Raw genomic sequence first — 13388 nt, 5'->3', positions numbered from 1 at the left:
CTTCCTGGACTGACCAAACTGTCAGGGATGCGGCGCAGAGGTTTTCACTCGAGAAAAGGGGCGCTCATTCGGTCTCTGCTTGCCTCCAGCTGCAGTTCTCAGAGGTGCTGGTGAAATGGAGAAGCTTCTTCCACCAACTGGCTGCTGAACAGGGCAAGGTGGGCTTGGCAGCTCTGGAAACCAAGCTGGAGGTAGAGAAGCTGCAGGTGAGTTGCTGGCAGGGGTTGACAAAATGGAGTTGGCTAAGGAGATCCGATTCCCGCAGTGAGGAAAAAAAACACCTTTTGGAAAACAGGTGCTGGGAACAAAGGTGGCTGCAGAGGCACTTTCCCCAAAGACATTTGCCCTAGGCTCTTTCCTGGAAACTGCTCTCCCTTTGTGTTGCCCCATTCCCCCTCCCACCACCACCACCACCCCACACACACATGCACACATGGAAAGAATTCTACTGGTGTTTATTCAAAACCCCCAACAGGTCCTCAGAAAGCACACCTGTTACACAGGTCCAGATTCCAAGCTCAGCATAGCAAGAATCCCCAAAGGGGACACACAAATTCCAGGAAAGCAGTTCACAATTCGAACGGGTCAGGATACACGGCAGAGGCACACAAGGCACAAAACTCGGCAGGTTGCTCCAGCAACACTCAAGTCCTCAAGGGTGGGGGATTAAGTAGGCAATGCCAGTGCAGCCCTTCGTGAAAGGTGAGGTTGCCTCCTCACGAATAGTCTAGCTGACCAGCGTTGTGCCTGTCTCCTCTCTGCTCTACGTGTCCTTGGATTGGAGGAGGTGTGGACTCCACCTCATTGCTAACGGACGGAAGCTGCTTCCGGTCCTGACCTGGACCTCCTGGCCAACTTGCTCACCTCACTCAGCCTCAACCTGTTGCTCGTCCGATGGACTCAGCTGAGGCTGCTCCATCAGGCTAGCACCCTCCAAGCCCTGATCCTGACCAACACTCAGCTCCGTGCTTTTGTCTGCCAACTCAAACTTGCCCTCCTCTGAATTCGCATCCAGAGACAGGTCCGGGAGCAGATCCATGACACGGCTTCATCTCCTGTAGCTCCTAGCTGCGCAGCCTGGACACTCTCAGCTGGCAGATGAGAGCTGGGGAGGGTGCCCTGTGCCAGTAAATAGTGGTACAGAATATTTATATATCAAACACATTAACTGCCCAACTCTCTCACATAGGGGCTCTGGGGGGCTGGATATGCTGAGGTCTGAATAGTCCTTTCTGACCTTGAAATGGTGCTACAGGGTTCACTGGAGATCAGAAAGCTCCATTCCCAGGCAAAAAAAACCCAGTCTGAACTGACCACGGCAACAGGGGTCCCCAACCTCTAGGCTGTGGACTCATACCAGTCCATGGCCTGTTGGGAATCAGGCCGCGCAAACAGCGGGCACGTAAAACTTCTATCTGCACGTGCGTGGAATCTAGTTGCATGTGAGACCACCCACCACCAATCCGGTTTGTGGAAAAATTGTCTTCCACAAAACTGGTCCCTGGTGCCAGAAAAGTTGGGGACCGCTGCACTACAAGGTGGGACCCATTCTGGTGAAGTCAGAACAGCTCATTCCAGCATCGGGACGCTTCTTCCAAGATCGGAACAAAGGAGGTTGGTACTGGGAAACCGTGACCTCAGAACGCTGGGCTAGTTTCCATCCCAAACCTGATTCGTGCTTGGCACAAGACCCATTTCAAGAATAAGACCTGACTGGGCACTGTAGGACTGAAGTGGCACTTTTTTGTTCTGGCAGGAAGCCCTGGCCAACCTGGGGATTGCCACCAAAGCGGAAAGCCAGCAGTGGTTTGCGGGCGAGAAATTGGGCCTGACGGGGTAAGTTGCCGACTTGAAAAGCTCTGCTGTGTCCCAACTAGGTGGGTTATTCCAGGTCCCTGGGCCAATATGCATGTATTCTCCTGGGTTACTGAAAGCTGAGTGGTGCAGAGAAGAGCAACAAGGATGACTAGGGGACTGGAGGCTAAAACAGGAAGACCGGTTGCAGCAATTGGGTATATCTAGTCTAGTGAAAATAAGAACGAGTGGAGACATGATAGCAGAGTTCCAGTATTTGAGGGGCTGTCATGGAAAAGAGGGGGTCAACCTATCTTCCAAAGCACCAGAAGGCAGGACAAGAAGCAATGGATGGAAACTAACCAAGGAGAGGAGCAACCTAGAACTAAGGAGAGTACAATTAACCAGTGGAACAGCTTGCCTCCAGAAGATGTGGGTGCTCCATCACTGGAGGTTTTCAAGAAGAGACTGGACAGTCACTTGTCCTAGATGGAATAAGTGCCCTGAGCATGGGGGTGGACTGAAAGACCTGCCTTCCAGCCCTGTGATTCTATTGTTCTATTGCTGGTTAATGCAGGATGTTCTTTCTTTCTCTTCTTATTCCATGAGTCTGTAGATACTTTCCTTTTCCTGTAGAAATGGAAGTTGGAGCAATAAACTAGACAGGTTAACTTCGTGTGACAATGTGAAGTCAGGTGCTTTTAGGAAAGGATCCTGGGCGCTGTTGCAGGAAACAGATGGGAGGCAGAGCAGATTACGGGGTCTGCAGAAGTCAGCATTTATTCCTAAAATCTCTGACCTCTCTAGCCAACCCCAGTTCCTCCAGATAAAAATTGGGATGGGGGGAAGCTGCTGTTCTCCACCTTCCCCACTCAACAGAGCTTGACATAAATCTTTTTCCAGGACGGTGGACTTGCTGGATTGGAACAGTTTGATCGATGCCCGGATGGAAATTTCCAAACTCCTGCTTGTTCCAAACCTGAAGGTAAACGCCAGACTTGCAAGGAAGTTCTTGGTTGTGATGGAGATGAGGGTGTAGCAGTTTTTAGGATGTCTTCAGGATCTACATTTGAACCACACATTTCTTGGTTTAGGGCAGTGGCAACTGTGGCAACTTGAAGGTGCGTGACTTCAACTCCCAGAATACTCCAGCCAGCATAGCCTTAAAGTTGCCACGATTGAGAAACACTGGCTTAGCGAGCTGCTGCTTAAAAATTCTCCCAAATATAGAAGCTGATGCTAGTCCTCAGTGAGTTGCCTGCCTCCCCCCCCCTCCCCCAGTAAATGTCAGGGCTGCAAAACTCTGTAAAGGAACATTCATTATAATATAAGTCTAATAAAATAAAAATAAATAAAATTCATTTAACAAGATCTACGAGCAATGTTTGCAGCATTTAGGATTGGTGGTTTATGTATTTTTAAAATTTATTAAATGTACATGCCACCCGTCTGATATCAAGCAATTCTTCGCAGTCCATGCAGTGTGCAATCTCTCCTCTGCAGCTAAGTGAGGAGTAGGCTGGGGTCTTCTCGTCCTCTTGTTCTGAACCAGCTGCAGAAAAGCCATCTTCGGCCAGGCTGGCCAGCTTAAATAAGTCAGGAATGGCTGTTTGAGCTGCTTCTGGAAGAAGATAGTGGAAAGCAATGATAAAGGAACAGGATCTTCTTTGGCTGGCAGTTGGGAGCATCTGTGGCTTCTCTAGCCTCCCTTCTTCCTTCCTTCCTCCCCCCCCGCCCCCCATTCAGAGTCACCGTTGCAACGATAAGCCTGTTTTAGACATTGGGAGACGACCCACATTTGCTGATCCTTCCGTGGCTCTTTGTGTGCTCAGACAGGTGCACCGTGATGGCCATTTGGGAGAGCAGAGTCTTTCCCCTGGGAAGCAAGCCCACCATCCCCCTCTGGGCTGCAAGGACATGGCAGGCTCTGCAAGGCCCTGTTGGCTTTTATTATAGCTGTGCAAAAATTAGACCTGGATTTGGACAAATAAGGCAGGCCCGTCAAAGCAGTTCCAGGCATCGGACATTTGCATGCAGAGGTGTGCAGTCCCGCTCACTTACACACACACACACACACACATAATGGTGTTTTAGTGCAGAGGTCTCCAACCTTGTAGGCACCAGGGACCGGTTCCGTGAAGAGAGGTTTTTCCATGGACCGGAGGGTGTGTGGTTTTGTGTGCTGCCTGCATCTTGCGGATGGGGCTTTGCTTATTTGTGCAGACCAGTTGCTGGCATGCCACAGGCCGGTACCGTCCATGGACCCCTGGTTTAGTGGGTTTATTAATATCCCCAACAATTCACCAAAACCCCAGAACTGTCCCAATTAAGTCCAGCCACAAGCAAGCCAATGCTAGACCACAGAGCAATGGCCAATGAGTCCACAAGGCACTTGAAAGTTTCCCAAACAAGATAAACCCACCAGACAAAGTTAAATCCACAACACAAGAGGGTTCAGGAGGCCAGAAAAATCCAGAGTTCACAAGGCTTGATCCAGGTCCGGTGTCAATCCAAATCAAGGCAGGAAACACAACCACCAGGAAACACACAGCTAGGGAATGAACACATTGTTCCCAGCATCGGTGCCATCTGTCTGCTGTGTTAAATAGCCAGCTTCTGGCGCAGCCCATCAAGAAGGGCGAGGCTTTCTCCCAGTGAGTAATCTGACCTTCTCTGCACCTGCCTTTTCTCTGCCCTACGGTTCTGGGTTCAGGTGCAGAGGGCTGTTCCTCCTCCTCATCCCTGACTGGCTGCAGCTGCACGCTTTCCCCACCTGAAGCCTCAGGCCTGTCCTGCTGCTGCTGTGCTTCAGCCAGATCCCCCTCAGACAGCTGCTCAGAGCCCTCGACCAACTCCCCTCCTGATGTGCCAGGAACTGGTTCATCTTCCAAGCTGACATCTGGAGAGGAATGTGGGGAAGCATCCAGGGGAGTCATCCCAGAGGGGCACAAAGCAACTCCAGACCCCCAGATTGGCCCGGCTCCCTTTAGGGCAGGGGTGTCAAACTCAATTTCATTGAGGGCCGCATCAGCATTGCGGTTGCCCTCAGGGGGCCGGGTGGGTATGGCCAGGGTGGGCGTGCCCTACTGGGTGGGCGTGGCTAGAGTGCGTATGGCCTACTGGGTGGGCGTGGCCAGCTCTACATCGTTCGCATCAAGGGTGCCTATGGGGGCCTGGGCAGGAGTGGGACAGATCTGAGGGTCTCTGGCAGAAGGAGGGTCTCTGGGCCAGGGCCAAGGCAGTGGGGGCCGTTCCCTCACTGTTTCCAGGATGGCTTCGCGGGCCACATGAAACCACTTCACGGGCTGGATCCGGCCCCCGGGCCTTGTGTTTTGACATGTCTGCTTTAGGGACTCAAAACTAGCAGCTGGAATGTTGAAATGTCCTCAAGCTCCATTTTTTCTGTCTGCAAATACTTCCTAATCTCATCTCTCAACCCTATCAGACAGGCCAGCTTGAGCCGCTCCTTTCTCGCTTCACCCAGGAAGAGGAGAGGCAGATGAAACGTATGTTGCAGCGCATGGATGTCCTGGCCAAGGTGAGACCCCCACCTTTCCGCTTTGGGGAGCCACGGAGGCCACAGCAGCAGCAGACAAGCTGCTCAAAGCATCTCATAGGGGTCACAGAGGGGAGACAAATCCCCTGGCTTGGAACCAACGACATGGTTCTCTCTGCCTTCTGCCAGCAGCCTGGAGGGGATGTGGGGGGGGTGACTTTCTCTGCTTTAGCAGCTCCCCCTTCCTCTTTCCCCTCCCCCCCCCACATCAAGCCTCTTGTCTCTCCTGGATGGAGTGGGTTGCTGATTTTGCTTTCAATGCAAGCAGCCCAGTGGTTTGGCTTCAGTCCCAGGGAAGTGAACAGCAAGGGCTGCAAGGCCACTTCGAGGGTTGATCAAAGAGGAGAAACTGTAGGAGAAACGGCAGAGCAAAATTAGGGGGGGAAAACCCGCTATTTCCTAGGAGTCCCCGTTAAAAGTATGTGGCCGTCTTTATTGGTATTTTTTTTTTTCAAAGTGTTGGTTTTTAGGTTAGTGCATTCAGTGGGCACGCAGGTTAATCGGAATAGAGCAGGAAGGGGCCTTGGGGGTCTTTTAGTCTGCCCCCCTGCTCAAGCAGGAGACCCTATACCAGGGGTAGGCAACCTCGGCTCTTTTATGACTCATGGACTTCAACTCAGCTATGCTGACTCAGGAATTCTGGGAGTTGAAGTCCATGAGTCATAAAAGAGCCGAGGTTGCCTTGTTGTTAGTTGCGAAGTCGTGTCCGACCCATCGCGACCCTATGGACAATGTTCCTCCAGGCTTTCCTGTCCTCTACGAGGTTGCCTACCCCTGCCCTATACCATTTCAGACAAGTGGCTGTCCAGTCTCTTCTTAAAAACCTCCAGTGATGGAGCGCCCACGATTCCTGGTGGAAAGCTGTTCCACTGGTTAATTGTCTTCGCTGTCAGGAAGTTTCTCCTTAATTCCAGGTTGCTTCTCTCTTTGATCACTTTGCAACCATTGTTTCTCGTCCTTCCCTCTGGTGCTTTGGAGAATAACGTGACCCCCTCTTCCTTGTGGCAGCCCCTCAGATACTGGAATACTGCTATCCTGTCACCCCTATTTCTTCTTTTCTTTAGACTAGCCAAACCCAAGTCCTGCAGCTGTTCTTTGTATGTTTTAGCCTCCAGCCTCCTAATCATCCTAGTTGCTCTTCTCTGCACTCTTTCCAGAGTCTCAACATCTTTTTTGTAATGTGGTAACCAAAACTGGATGCAGTCTTCCAGGTGTGGCCTTACTAAGGCTATATAAAGCAGTACTAATACTTCACGAGATTTTGATTCTGTGCCTCTGTTTATACAACCCAGGATTGCATTAGCTTTTCTGGCTGCTGCCGCACACGGCTGGCTCATGTTTAAGGGATTTCACCGTTAATCGTTTACTCTCTTACTCTTTAGAAAGCTGTCGGGGTGGGTGTGAGGTTGATGGTGGACGCAGAACAGACCTACTTCCAGCCAGCCATCAGCCGCCTCACCCTGGAGATGCAGCGCCGATTCAACCAGGAGAGACCAGCCATCTTCAACACGTACCAATGCTACCTGAAGGTGGGATTTCCTGGTGGTCTCCTACCCAAGTATTGATCAGGTCCAACCTGGCTTGCTTACAGGCCCCCGAAGTGGTCCTTGGGCTGCCCCTCATGGACACATTGGCTAAAACAGCTGAACTAGACAGGTGGCAGTAATGGACGACAGGAATGCTGAAGGAACAAAGACCCCAGCTATATTGATGGTTGAATTTATTTATAAGGAATTCTAACTGGCCTTTTTTAACTAAACTAAATCAGGTTATGTTAACATTTTCATTGGGATCTGCAGAATACAAAGATACCCATCCTTTATTATCCCCTAAAACGGGTGTCAAACTCAATTTCATTGAGGGCCGCATCAGCATTGCAGTTGCCCTCAGGAGGCCGGGTGGGTATGGCCTGGGTGGGCGTGGCCTACTGGGTGGGCGTGGCTAGAGTGCGTATGGCCTACTGGGTGGGCGTGGCCAGCTCTACATCGTTCACATCAAGGGTGCCTATGGGGGCCTGGGCAGGAGTGGGACAGATCTGAGGGTCTCTGGCAGGAGGAGGGTCTCTGGGCCAGGGCCAAGGCAGTGGGGGCCGTTCCCTCACTGTTTCCAGGATGGCTTCGCGGGTCGCATGAAACCACTTCGCGGGCCGGATCTGGCCCCCGGGCCTTGTGTTTGACGTGTCTGCCCTAAAAGTTCTTTCCTAGTTGCCCCTTACCACCAAATATCGGGCTAAGTAGATGATGCTGGAATAGAGCAGAGTGGAGAGGATCTTCATGGACTAATATAAAACGTAGTAATTTTTATAAAGGAGCAGATCTGAAGGTCTTTGGATTGTAAGTGCCAGGAGAATCGTGTTTTGCCTTGAAAACCTTCAAGATACAATTGAAGACCCATTTCTGGCCCAGCGGATTCTCAGTCTCCTTCTTCCTTCCTCCTCCTCCTCTTGTTCCTGTAACTCCCCCTTTTCTTCCCCCTCCTCCTCCTGTTCCTCTCCTCCTGTTCTTCTTTCTCCTTCCTCCTCTTCTTCTCTTCCTCCTCCTCCTCCTCCTGTTCCTTGTCCCCCTCTTCCTCCTCCTCTTCCTCTTCCTCCTTCTCTTCCTCCTTCTCCTCCCTCTCTCTCCACTTCCATCCCTCCAAACAGGAGGCCTACGATAACGTGACCATCGACGTAGAGCTTTCGCGCCGAGAAGGCTGGCATTTTGGGGCCAAGCTGGTGAGGGGCGCATACATGGAGCAGGAGCGAAGTCGGGCGGCCGAAGTGGGCTACGAGGATCCCGTCAACCCAACCTATGAAAAGACGAGCGAGATGTACCACAGGTGGGGAAGAAGGGGGTTCTGGGCTCTGAGGCTCTTAAGGGGGGAGGAGAAGGACACCTGGGAGGTCAGCTGACACCTTCGTCCGTCTTCCCTGCAGATGCCTGGACTACATCTTGGAGGAGATCCGGCACAGCTGGAAGGCCAACGTGATGGTGGCTTCTCACAATACAGACACAGTCAAGTTCACCCTTGGCAGGTACTGGTTAACGTGAGGCCCGAAGAGGAGGGCTCCTTCTGGCATTCTCAGCCAAGGCCCTCTTGCCCTGGAGACACTGCAAGATGGAGTCTGCCCATCTGGAAGGAGGGGTGGGGAAGACTCATTCTAGGACCAGGTGGAAGAGCATGTGTAGCTTGTCTTCTGAAACTCTTTGTCTTCTTTTGCTGCAGGATGGCAGATCTTGGCATCCACCCTTCGGAAAACAAGATCTACTTTGGGCAGCTCCTGGGCATGTGTGACCAAATCACCTTCCCTCTTGGTAAGGCGGGCCTTCAGTGACAGTGATACGACTTTTGGCCAATGGGGGGAGGGGGTTGTCACTTGCACCACTGGCTGCACTTTTGATTGGAACACCGCAGTCTTCAGATTCCAAGAAGCTCAGGCACAGAACCAGGGTGGACTTATCTTGGTTAACCCTCCCTCCCTCCCTGCCTGCCTTCAGATTTCCATTCCTTCTTTTTCCCAACCTGCCTCTCCTTCCTTCCTTCCTTCCTTTTCCTAACCTGTCTTCCTTCCTTCCTTCCTTCCTCCCTCTCTCCCTCCCTCAAATCCATTCAACCTATTTTCTTTTTCCTTCCTTCTTTCCTCCCTCCCCCATCCATTCAAACTACCTTCCTTCCTTCCTTCCTTCCTTCCTTCCTTCCTTCCTTCCTTCCTTCCTTCCTTCCTTCCTTCCTTCCTTCCTTCCTTCCTTCCTTCCTTCCCCAAATTGCACTTCTCTGATCTCCTGCCAAAATTAGGGAGGAGTTGCAAACAGGATGGCCCTAAACTAAACCCTAACCCTCCAAAAGGGAGTCCTGGACTTACGACCACAGCTGAGCCAAGAATTTATGTTACTGAGAAATTTGCTAAGTGAGTTTCTCCCCCCCCCCCCCCCGTTTCACGACCTTCCTTGCCACAGTTGTTAAGTGAATCTCTACAGCTGCTAAATTAGTAACATGGTTGTTAGGTGAATCCGGCTTCCCCATGCACTTTGCTGGTGAGAAGGTCGCAAAAGGGGGTCACGTGACACGCGGGGGTATCCCGCGACAGTCGTAAGTGCGAAAAAAATGGCCCCTACTCACTTTTTCCCAGTGCCGTTGCAACTTGGGATATCGTATGTTGACTACGGGTCTTTCAGATCAGGGACCGAAGAAACTGTGGCCCAGAGGCTGCCACCATCCCCTCCCCCCCCTCTCACACACACACACACACAGCCTTTGTGTGTCTTCCCAGTATGTGGTGGGGGGAGGGGAGAGAGAAAGCTTTGTAAAAGGGCAAAGGGGAAGTGTTACGTTTTGCAGAGCCCTAAGAAGCCCTTTTTTCGCCCCTCCAAATGCAACGGGCCCAATTATGTTCCCTTTTCTGAGTTAATGCTTAACACGGAGGAGCAGAACTGCGCTAGTCAACAGTGGCCAAGAATTAGGAGGAGTCTGGTAGCACCTTTACTGACAAATATTTTATTAAAAGGCATCAGCTTTTGGTGGCTCCTTTTTCTAAGGTGTATTCATCCCAAAAGGTGCTACCAGACTCTTGATTTTAGCGTGGCTCTTTGTGCGTGAAAAACCTGCACACCGGTGACTTATTTTCCCCACCACAACAGCCCTGTGGAGCGAGTTGGGCTGAGAGTGACTGGCTTAAGGTCAGCCAGCTGGCTTACACGGCTCGGGCGGGACTAGAACTCCCCGTCTCCCACTCTTTAGCCTGGTGCTTTAACCACCGAATCAAACTGGCTTGCAACGTCGATTTTCGGGGTGGGGAGGCTGAGTTGAGAAGGTGCAACCAATGGGCCTCTGTCTTTTCCTCTGTCCAGGTCAGGCTGGGTTCCCCGTGTACAAATACGTCCCCTACGGCCCGGTGAAGGAGGTCCTGCCTTACCTGTCCAGGAGAGCCCAGGAGAATCGGGGCCTCCTGGTGCGAGCAGCGGAGGAGCAGCAGCTACTCTGGACTGAGCTGAAGAGGCGCATGTTTGCGGGGACCCTCTTCAGTGCACCGAGCCCCCCTTAAGCAGTTCTCCCCAGCTGCCTCGACACGGGGGGGCTGCTTGGACAGAAGCCCCAGTCGGACCAAGATGTGGACGCTTCCTTGCTGGCTGACCAGATCCTGTCTCACCTGTTGCCAGGGTGGCAGAGCTTCTCGGGACCTGGGTGCTGGCAACAGAAGCCCCGAGTGTAGCAGCTACCCCCAGCATCGTGCGCCTTTGTGGCACCTGCCCGTTGCCATCCCCCAGATTTGACACCGGGTACTCCGGGCTACCGAGTGACGGGGCTCAGAAAGGCCTTCTCCAGCTGCCCTTTGTCGCCTGTTTGCTCTTCCACTTCTTCTCCGGGGTGAAAATGGCCGCACCAATAAAATTCTTGGCAGCAACTGCTTGAGTGACAGCCAGCTTGCAAAAGAGCCTTTTCCCAGGGCAGCCTCTGAACCTCCGGTTGTCTCTGGGCGAGATCGCCCTCCTCCTCTCGCAAAACTGCCCTCTATCTAGCCACAGTTTATTAGCTAATCAAGCAGAGAGGGTTTGCGGGGACTTGGGAAAGGAGTAATTATCAGAAGCCAGCATGGGTTTGTTAAAAACAAGTTGCGCCAGACAAATCTTAGTTTGCTTGGATAACCTAGCTAGATTATGGTCGAAGAGAATGCTGTGGATTCATTGTGCCCAGACTTCAATAAGGCTTTGGGGGGGGGGGGAAGCGGACACATCCTCCTTGAATAACTGGAAGAATGTAGGATTGAGGGATTTACAGCAGCCTGAGCTACTGCACCAGCACATGGTCCTTAAGGAGCCTATATCCAAAAGGAGAGGCGCAAGGGGTACCTGGGGTTTCCAACCTGGACCAAGACCAATATCTTCATAAATGTCCAAGATGAGGAAAAGAGGTGTACTCACAATGTTTGTACATGACACAAAAGTTGGGAGGGGGGGGGTTGTTAACATGCCAGAATACGAGCTCAAGATTAAAAAGATCTAGAGAGACTTGAACACTGGGCCCTGTCTAGTAACATGTTCAGCGGTGAGACATTTTGGCAAGAAAAACCCAGATGCACAGGTACAAAATAGATCGCTGGGTTAGCAGTCGTATTTGCAAGGATCTGGTGTCCTTGTAGACCACAGATTTTGCATGACTCAACATCTGGCCACAGCTGCTAACAGCACCAGTGCAATAGAGGTAGAGACTAGATCAGGGGTAGGCAACCTCGGCTCTTTCATGACTCATGGACTTCAACTCCCAGAATTCCTGAGAGCATAGCTGACTCAGGAATTCTGGGAGTTGAAGTCCATGAGTCATAAAAGAGCCGAGGTTGCCTACCCCTGGACTAGATCATAGGAAGTGAGAGCACCACTGTATGCTGCGCTATTTGAAACACACACACACACACAATATCTTCTTCAGTTCCAGTCACCACAATACAAAAAGGAGGCCGAGGACTTGGAAAGGGGGCAGAGAAGACCAGCAAAGAGGCTTGAAGGCCGAGTCTTGTGAAAAATGGGTTAAAGGAACTGAGCATTGTTTAGCCTAAAAAAGAGGAGGCTGGCCGGGCATGCTAGGTTTCCAGTCTTGAAGGGATGACCCAGGGAAGAGGGGGTGAATTTATGCTCTGTAGTGTGTTCAAGGGAAGGATAAGAAGCAAGGAATGGAAACTTTTCAGAGTATTATCCAAGTTCAAGGAGGAATTTCCTGGCTGTTGGGAATTATTAAGCAGTGGAAGAGTTTGCCTTCTGGAGTCCTGGGGTCTCCATCCCTGGAAGTGTTCAAAGAAAGGACAATTGGTCTGAGCTAGTTGGAGGAGTCCCACTCTAAAGGTGGCCTGAAGACCCCCAGCTTCCTCCCAACTATAGGGCTTTGTGATTGGATCCTCTTCTCACACTTTTTGGTCAAATCATGATCAAACATTGTTCTGTGTTCTATTCCTAAGTCTAAGGAGGCATCTCCCAACCATGGGAGTTCTTCAGCAGCGGATTTCCTCCTGGACTCGGGAGGCTTCATCTGTGGAGGCTCCAAGAAAACACTGGATGGCCATTTGTCTGGGATACTCTGACGATTCCTGCCCTGGGCAGAAGAATGGACTAGAAGACTTCTAAGGACTCTACCAACCCCAGGATTCTAGTGCAGTTGGCTGGAGAGGGGTTGCAGGGCAAAAAATGTCATTAGAGTTAAATTGGGTTGTCCAGTAAAAAGCTGGACATGAAATTCAATGGAAAAACCAAATGCACAGGTATAGAATAGGTGATACGTGGCTCAAAACGGCTAGAGGGAACTTGGGGGTCCGAGTGGACAATCCCTTAAATATGAGCCAGCAGTGAGCTGTAGCTGCCAAAAAGTCCTAGGTTGCAGAGTCAAGATCACATGAAGTGTTAATGCCACTTTGTAATACCTTGATAAGACCACACTTGGAATAATGCATCCGGTTTTGGAGAAGAGCAACAAAGATGAACAGGGGACTGGAGGCTAAAATGTGAATGGTTGCAGGAATTGGGTATGTCTAGTTTAATGAAGGGACACGGTGGCTCAGTGGGTTAGGACGCTGAGCTTGTCAATCAGAAGGTCGGCAGTTTGGCGGGTCGAATCCCGAGTGCCGCATAACAGAGTGAGCGCCTGTTACTCGTCCCAGCTTCTGCCAACCTAGCAGTTCGAAACCACGTAAAAATGCAAGTAGAAAAATAGGGACCGCTACGGTGGGAAGGTAATAGCATTCCGTGCGCCTTTGGCATCTAGTCATGCCGGCCACATGACCACGGAGACGTCCTCGGACAAGCGCTGGCTCTTCGGCTTTGAAACGGAGATGAGCACCGGCCCCTAGAGTCGGAAATGACTAGCACGCATGTGCGAGGGAATCTTTACCTTACCTTTTAGTTTAATGAAAAGAAGGACCAGGGGGGACATGATAGCTCTGTTCCAATATTTGTGGGGCTCCTACAAAGATGAGATCAAACTGCTTTCCAAAGCACCAGAAAAGGAAGCAATGGATGGAAATTACTCAAGGAGAGAATCAACCTAGAACTAAGCAGAAAGTTCCTGATAGAACAAT

The 13388-nt window shown here is 51.2% G+C and overlaps 1 protein-coding gene across 1 annotated transcript in view; it reads left to right on the top strand.

Annotated features, from left to right (window-relative positions):
* Positions 1-10744, top strand: part of PRODH (proline dehydrogenase 1) — a 30752-nt gene extending 20008 nt beyond the window's left edge. The window contains exons 6-14 of the mRNA XM_081339129.1: positions 90-206; positions 1757-1836; positions 2698-2779; positions 5240-5332; positions 6733-6879; positions 7992-8167; positions 8265-8363; positions 8555-8643; positions 10177-10744. Of these exons, the coding sequence (XP_081195255.1) occupies positions 90-206; positions 1757-1836; positions 2698-2779; positions 5240-5332; positions 6733-6879; positions 7992-8167; positions 8265-8363; positions 8555-8643; positions 10177-10370 (1077 nt within the window). The 3' untranslated portion in view covers positions 10371-10744. The remainder of the gene's footprint in view (positions 1-89; positions 207-1756; positions 1837-2697; positions 2780-5239; positions 5333-6732; positions 6880-7991; positions 8168-8264; positions 8364-8554; positions 8644-10176) is intronic.
* Positions 10745-13388: the final 2644 nt, after the last annotated feature.

The sequence above is a fragment of the Vipera berus genome (assembly GCF_964194415.1).
Source record: "Vipera berus genome assembly, chromosome: 14".
Lineage (NCBI taxonomy): Eukaryota > Metazoa > Chordata > Lepidosauria > Squamata > Viperidae > Vipera > Vipera berus.
The sequence above is the reverse complement of the archived record's forward strand: the minus strand, read 5'-3'. Positions and strand labels throughout refer to the sequence as shown.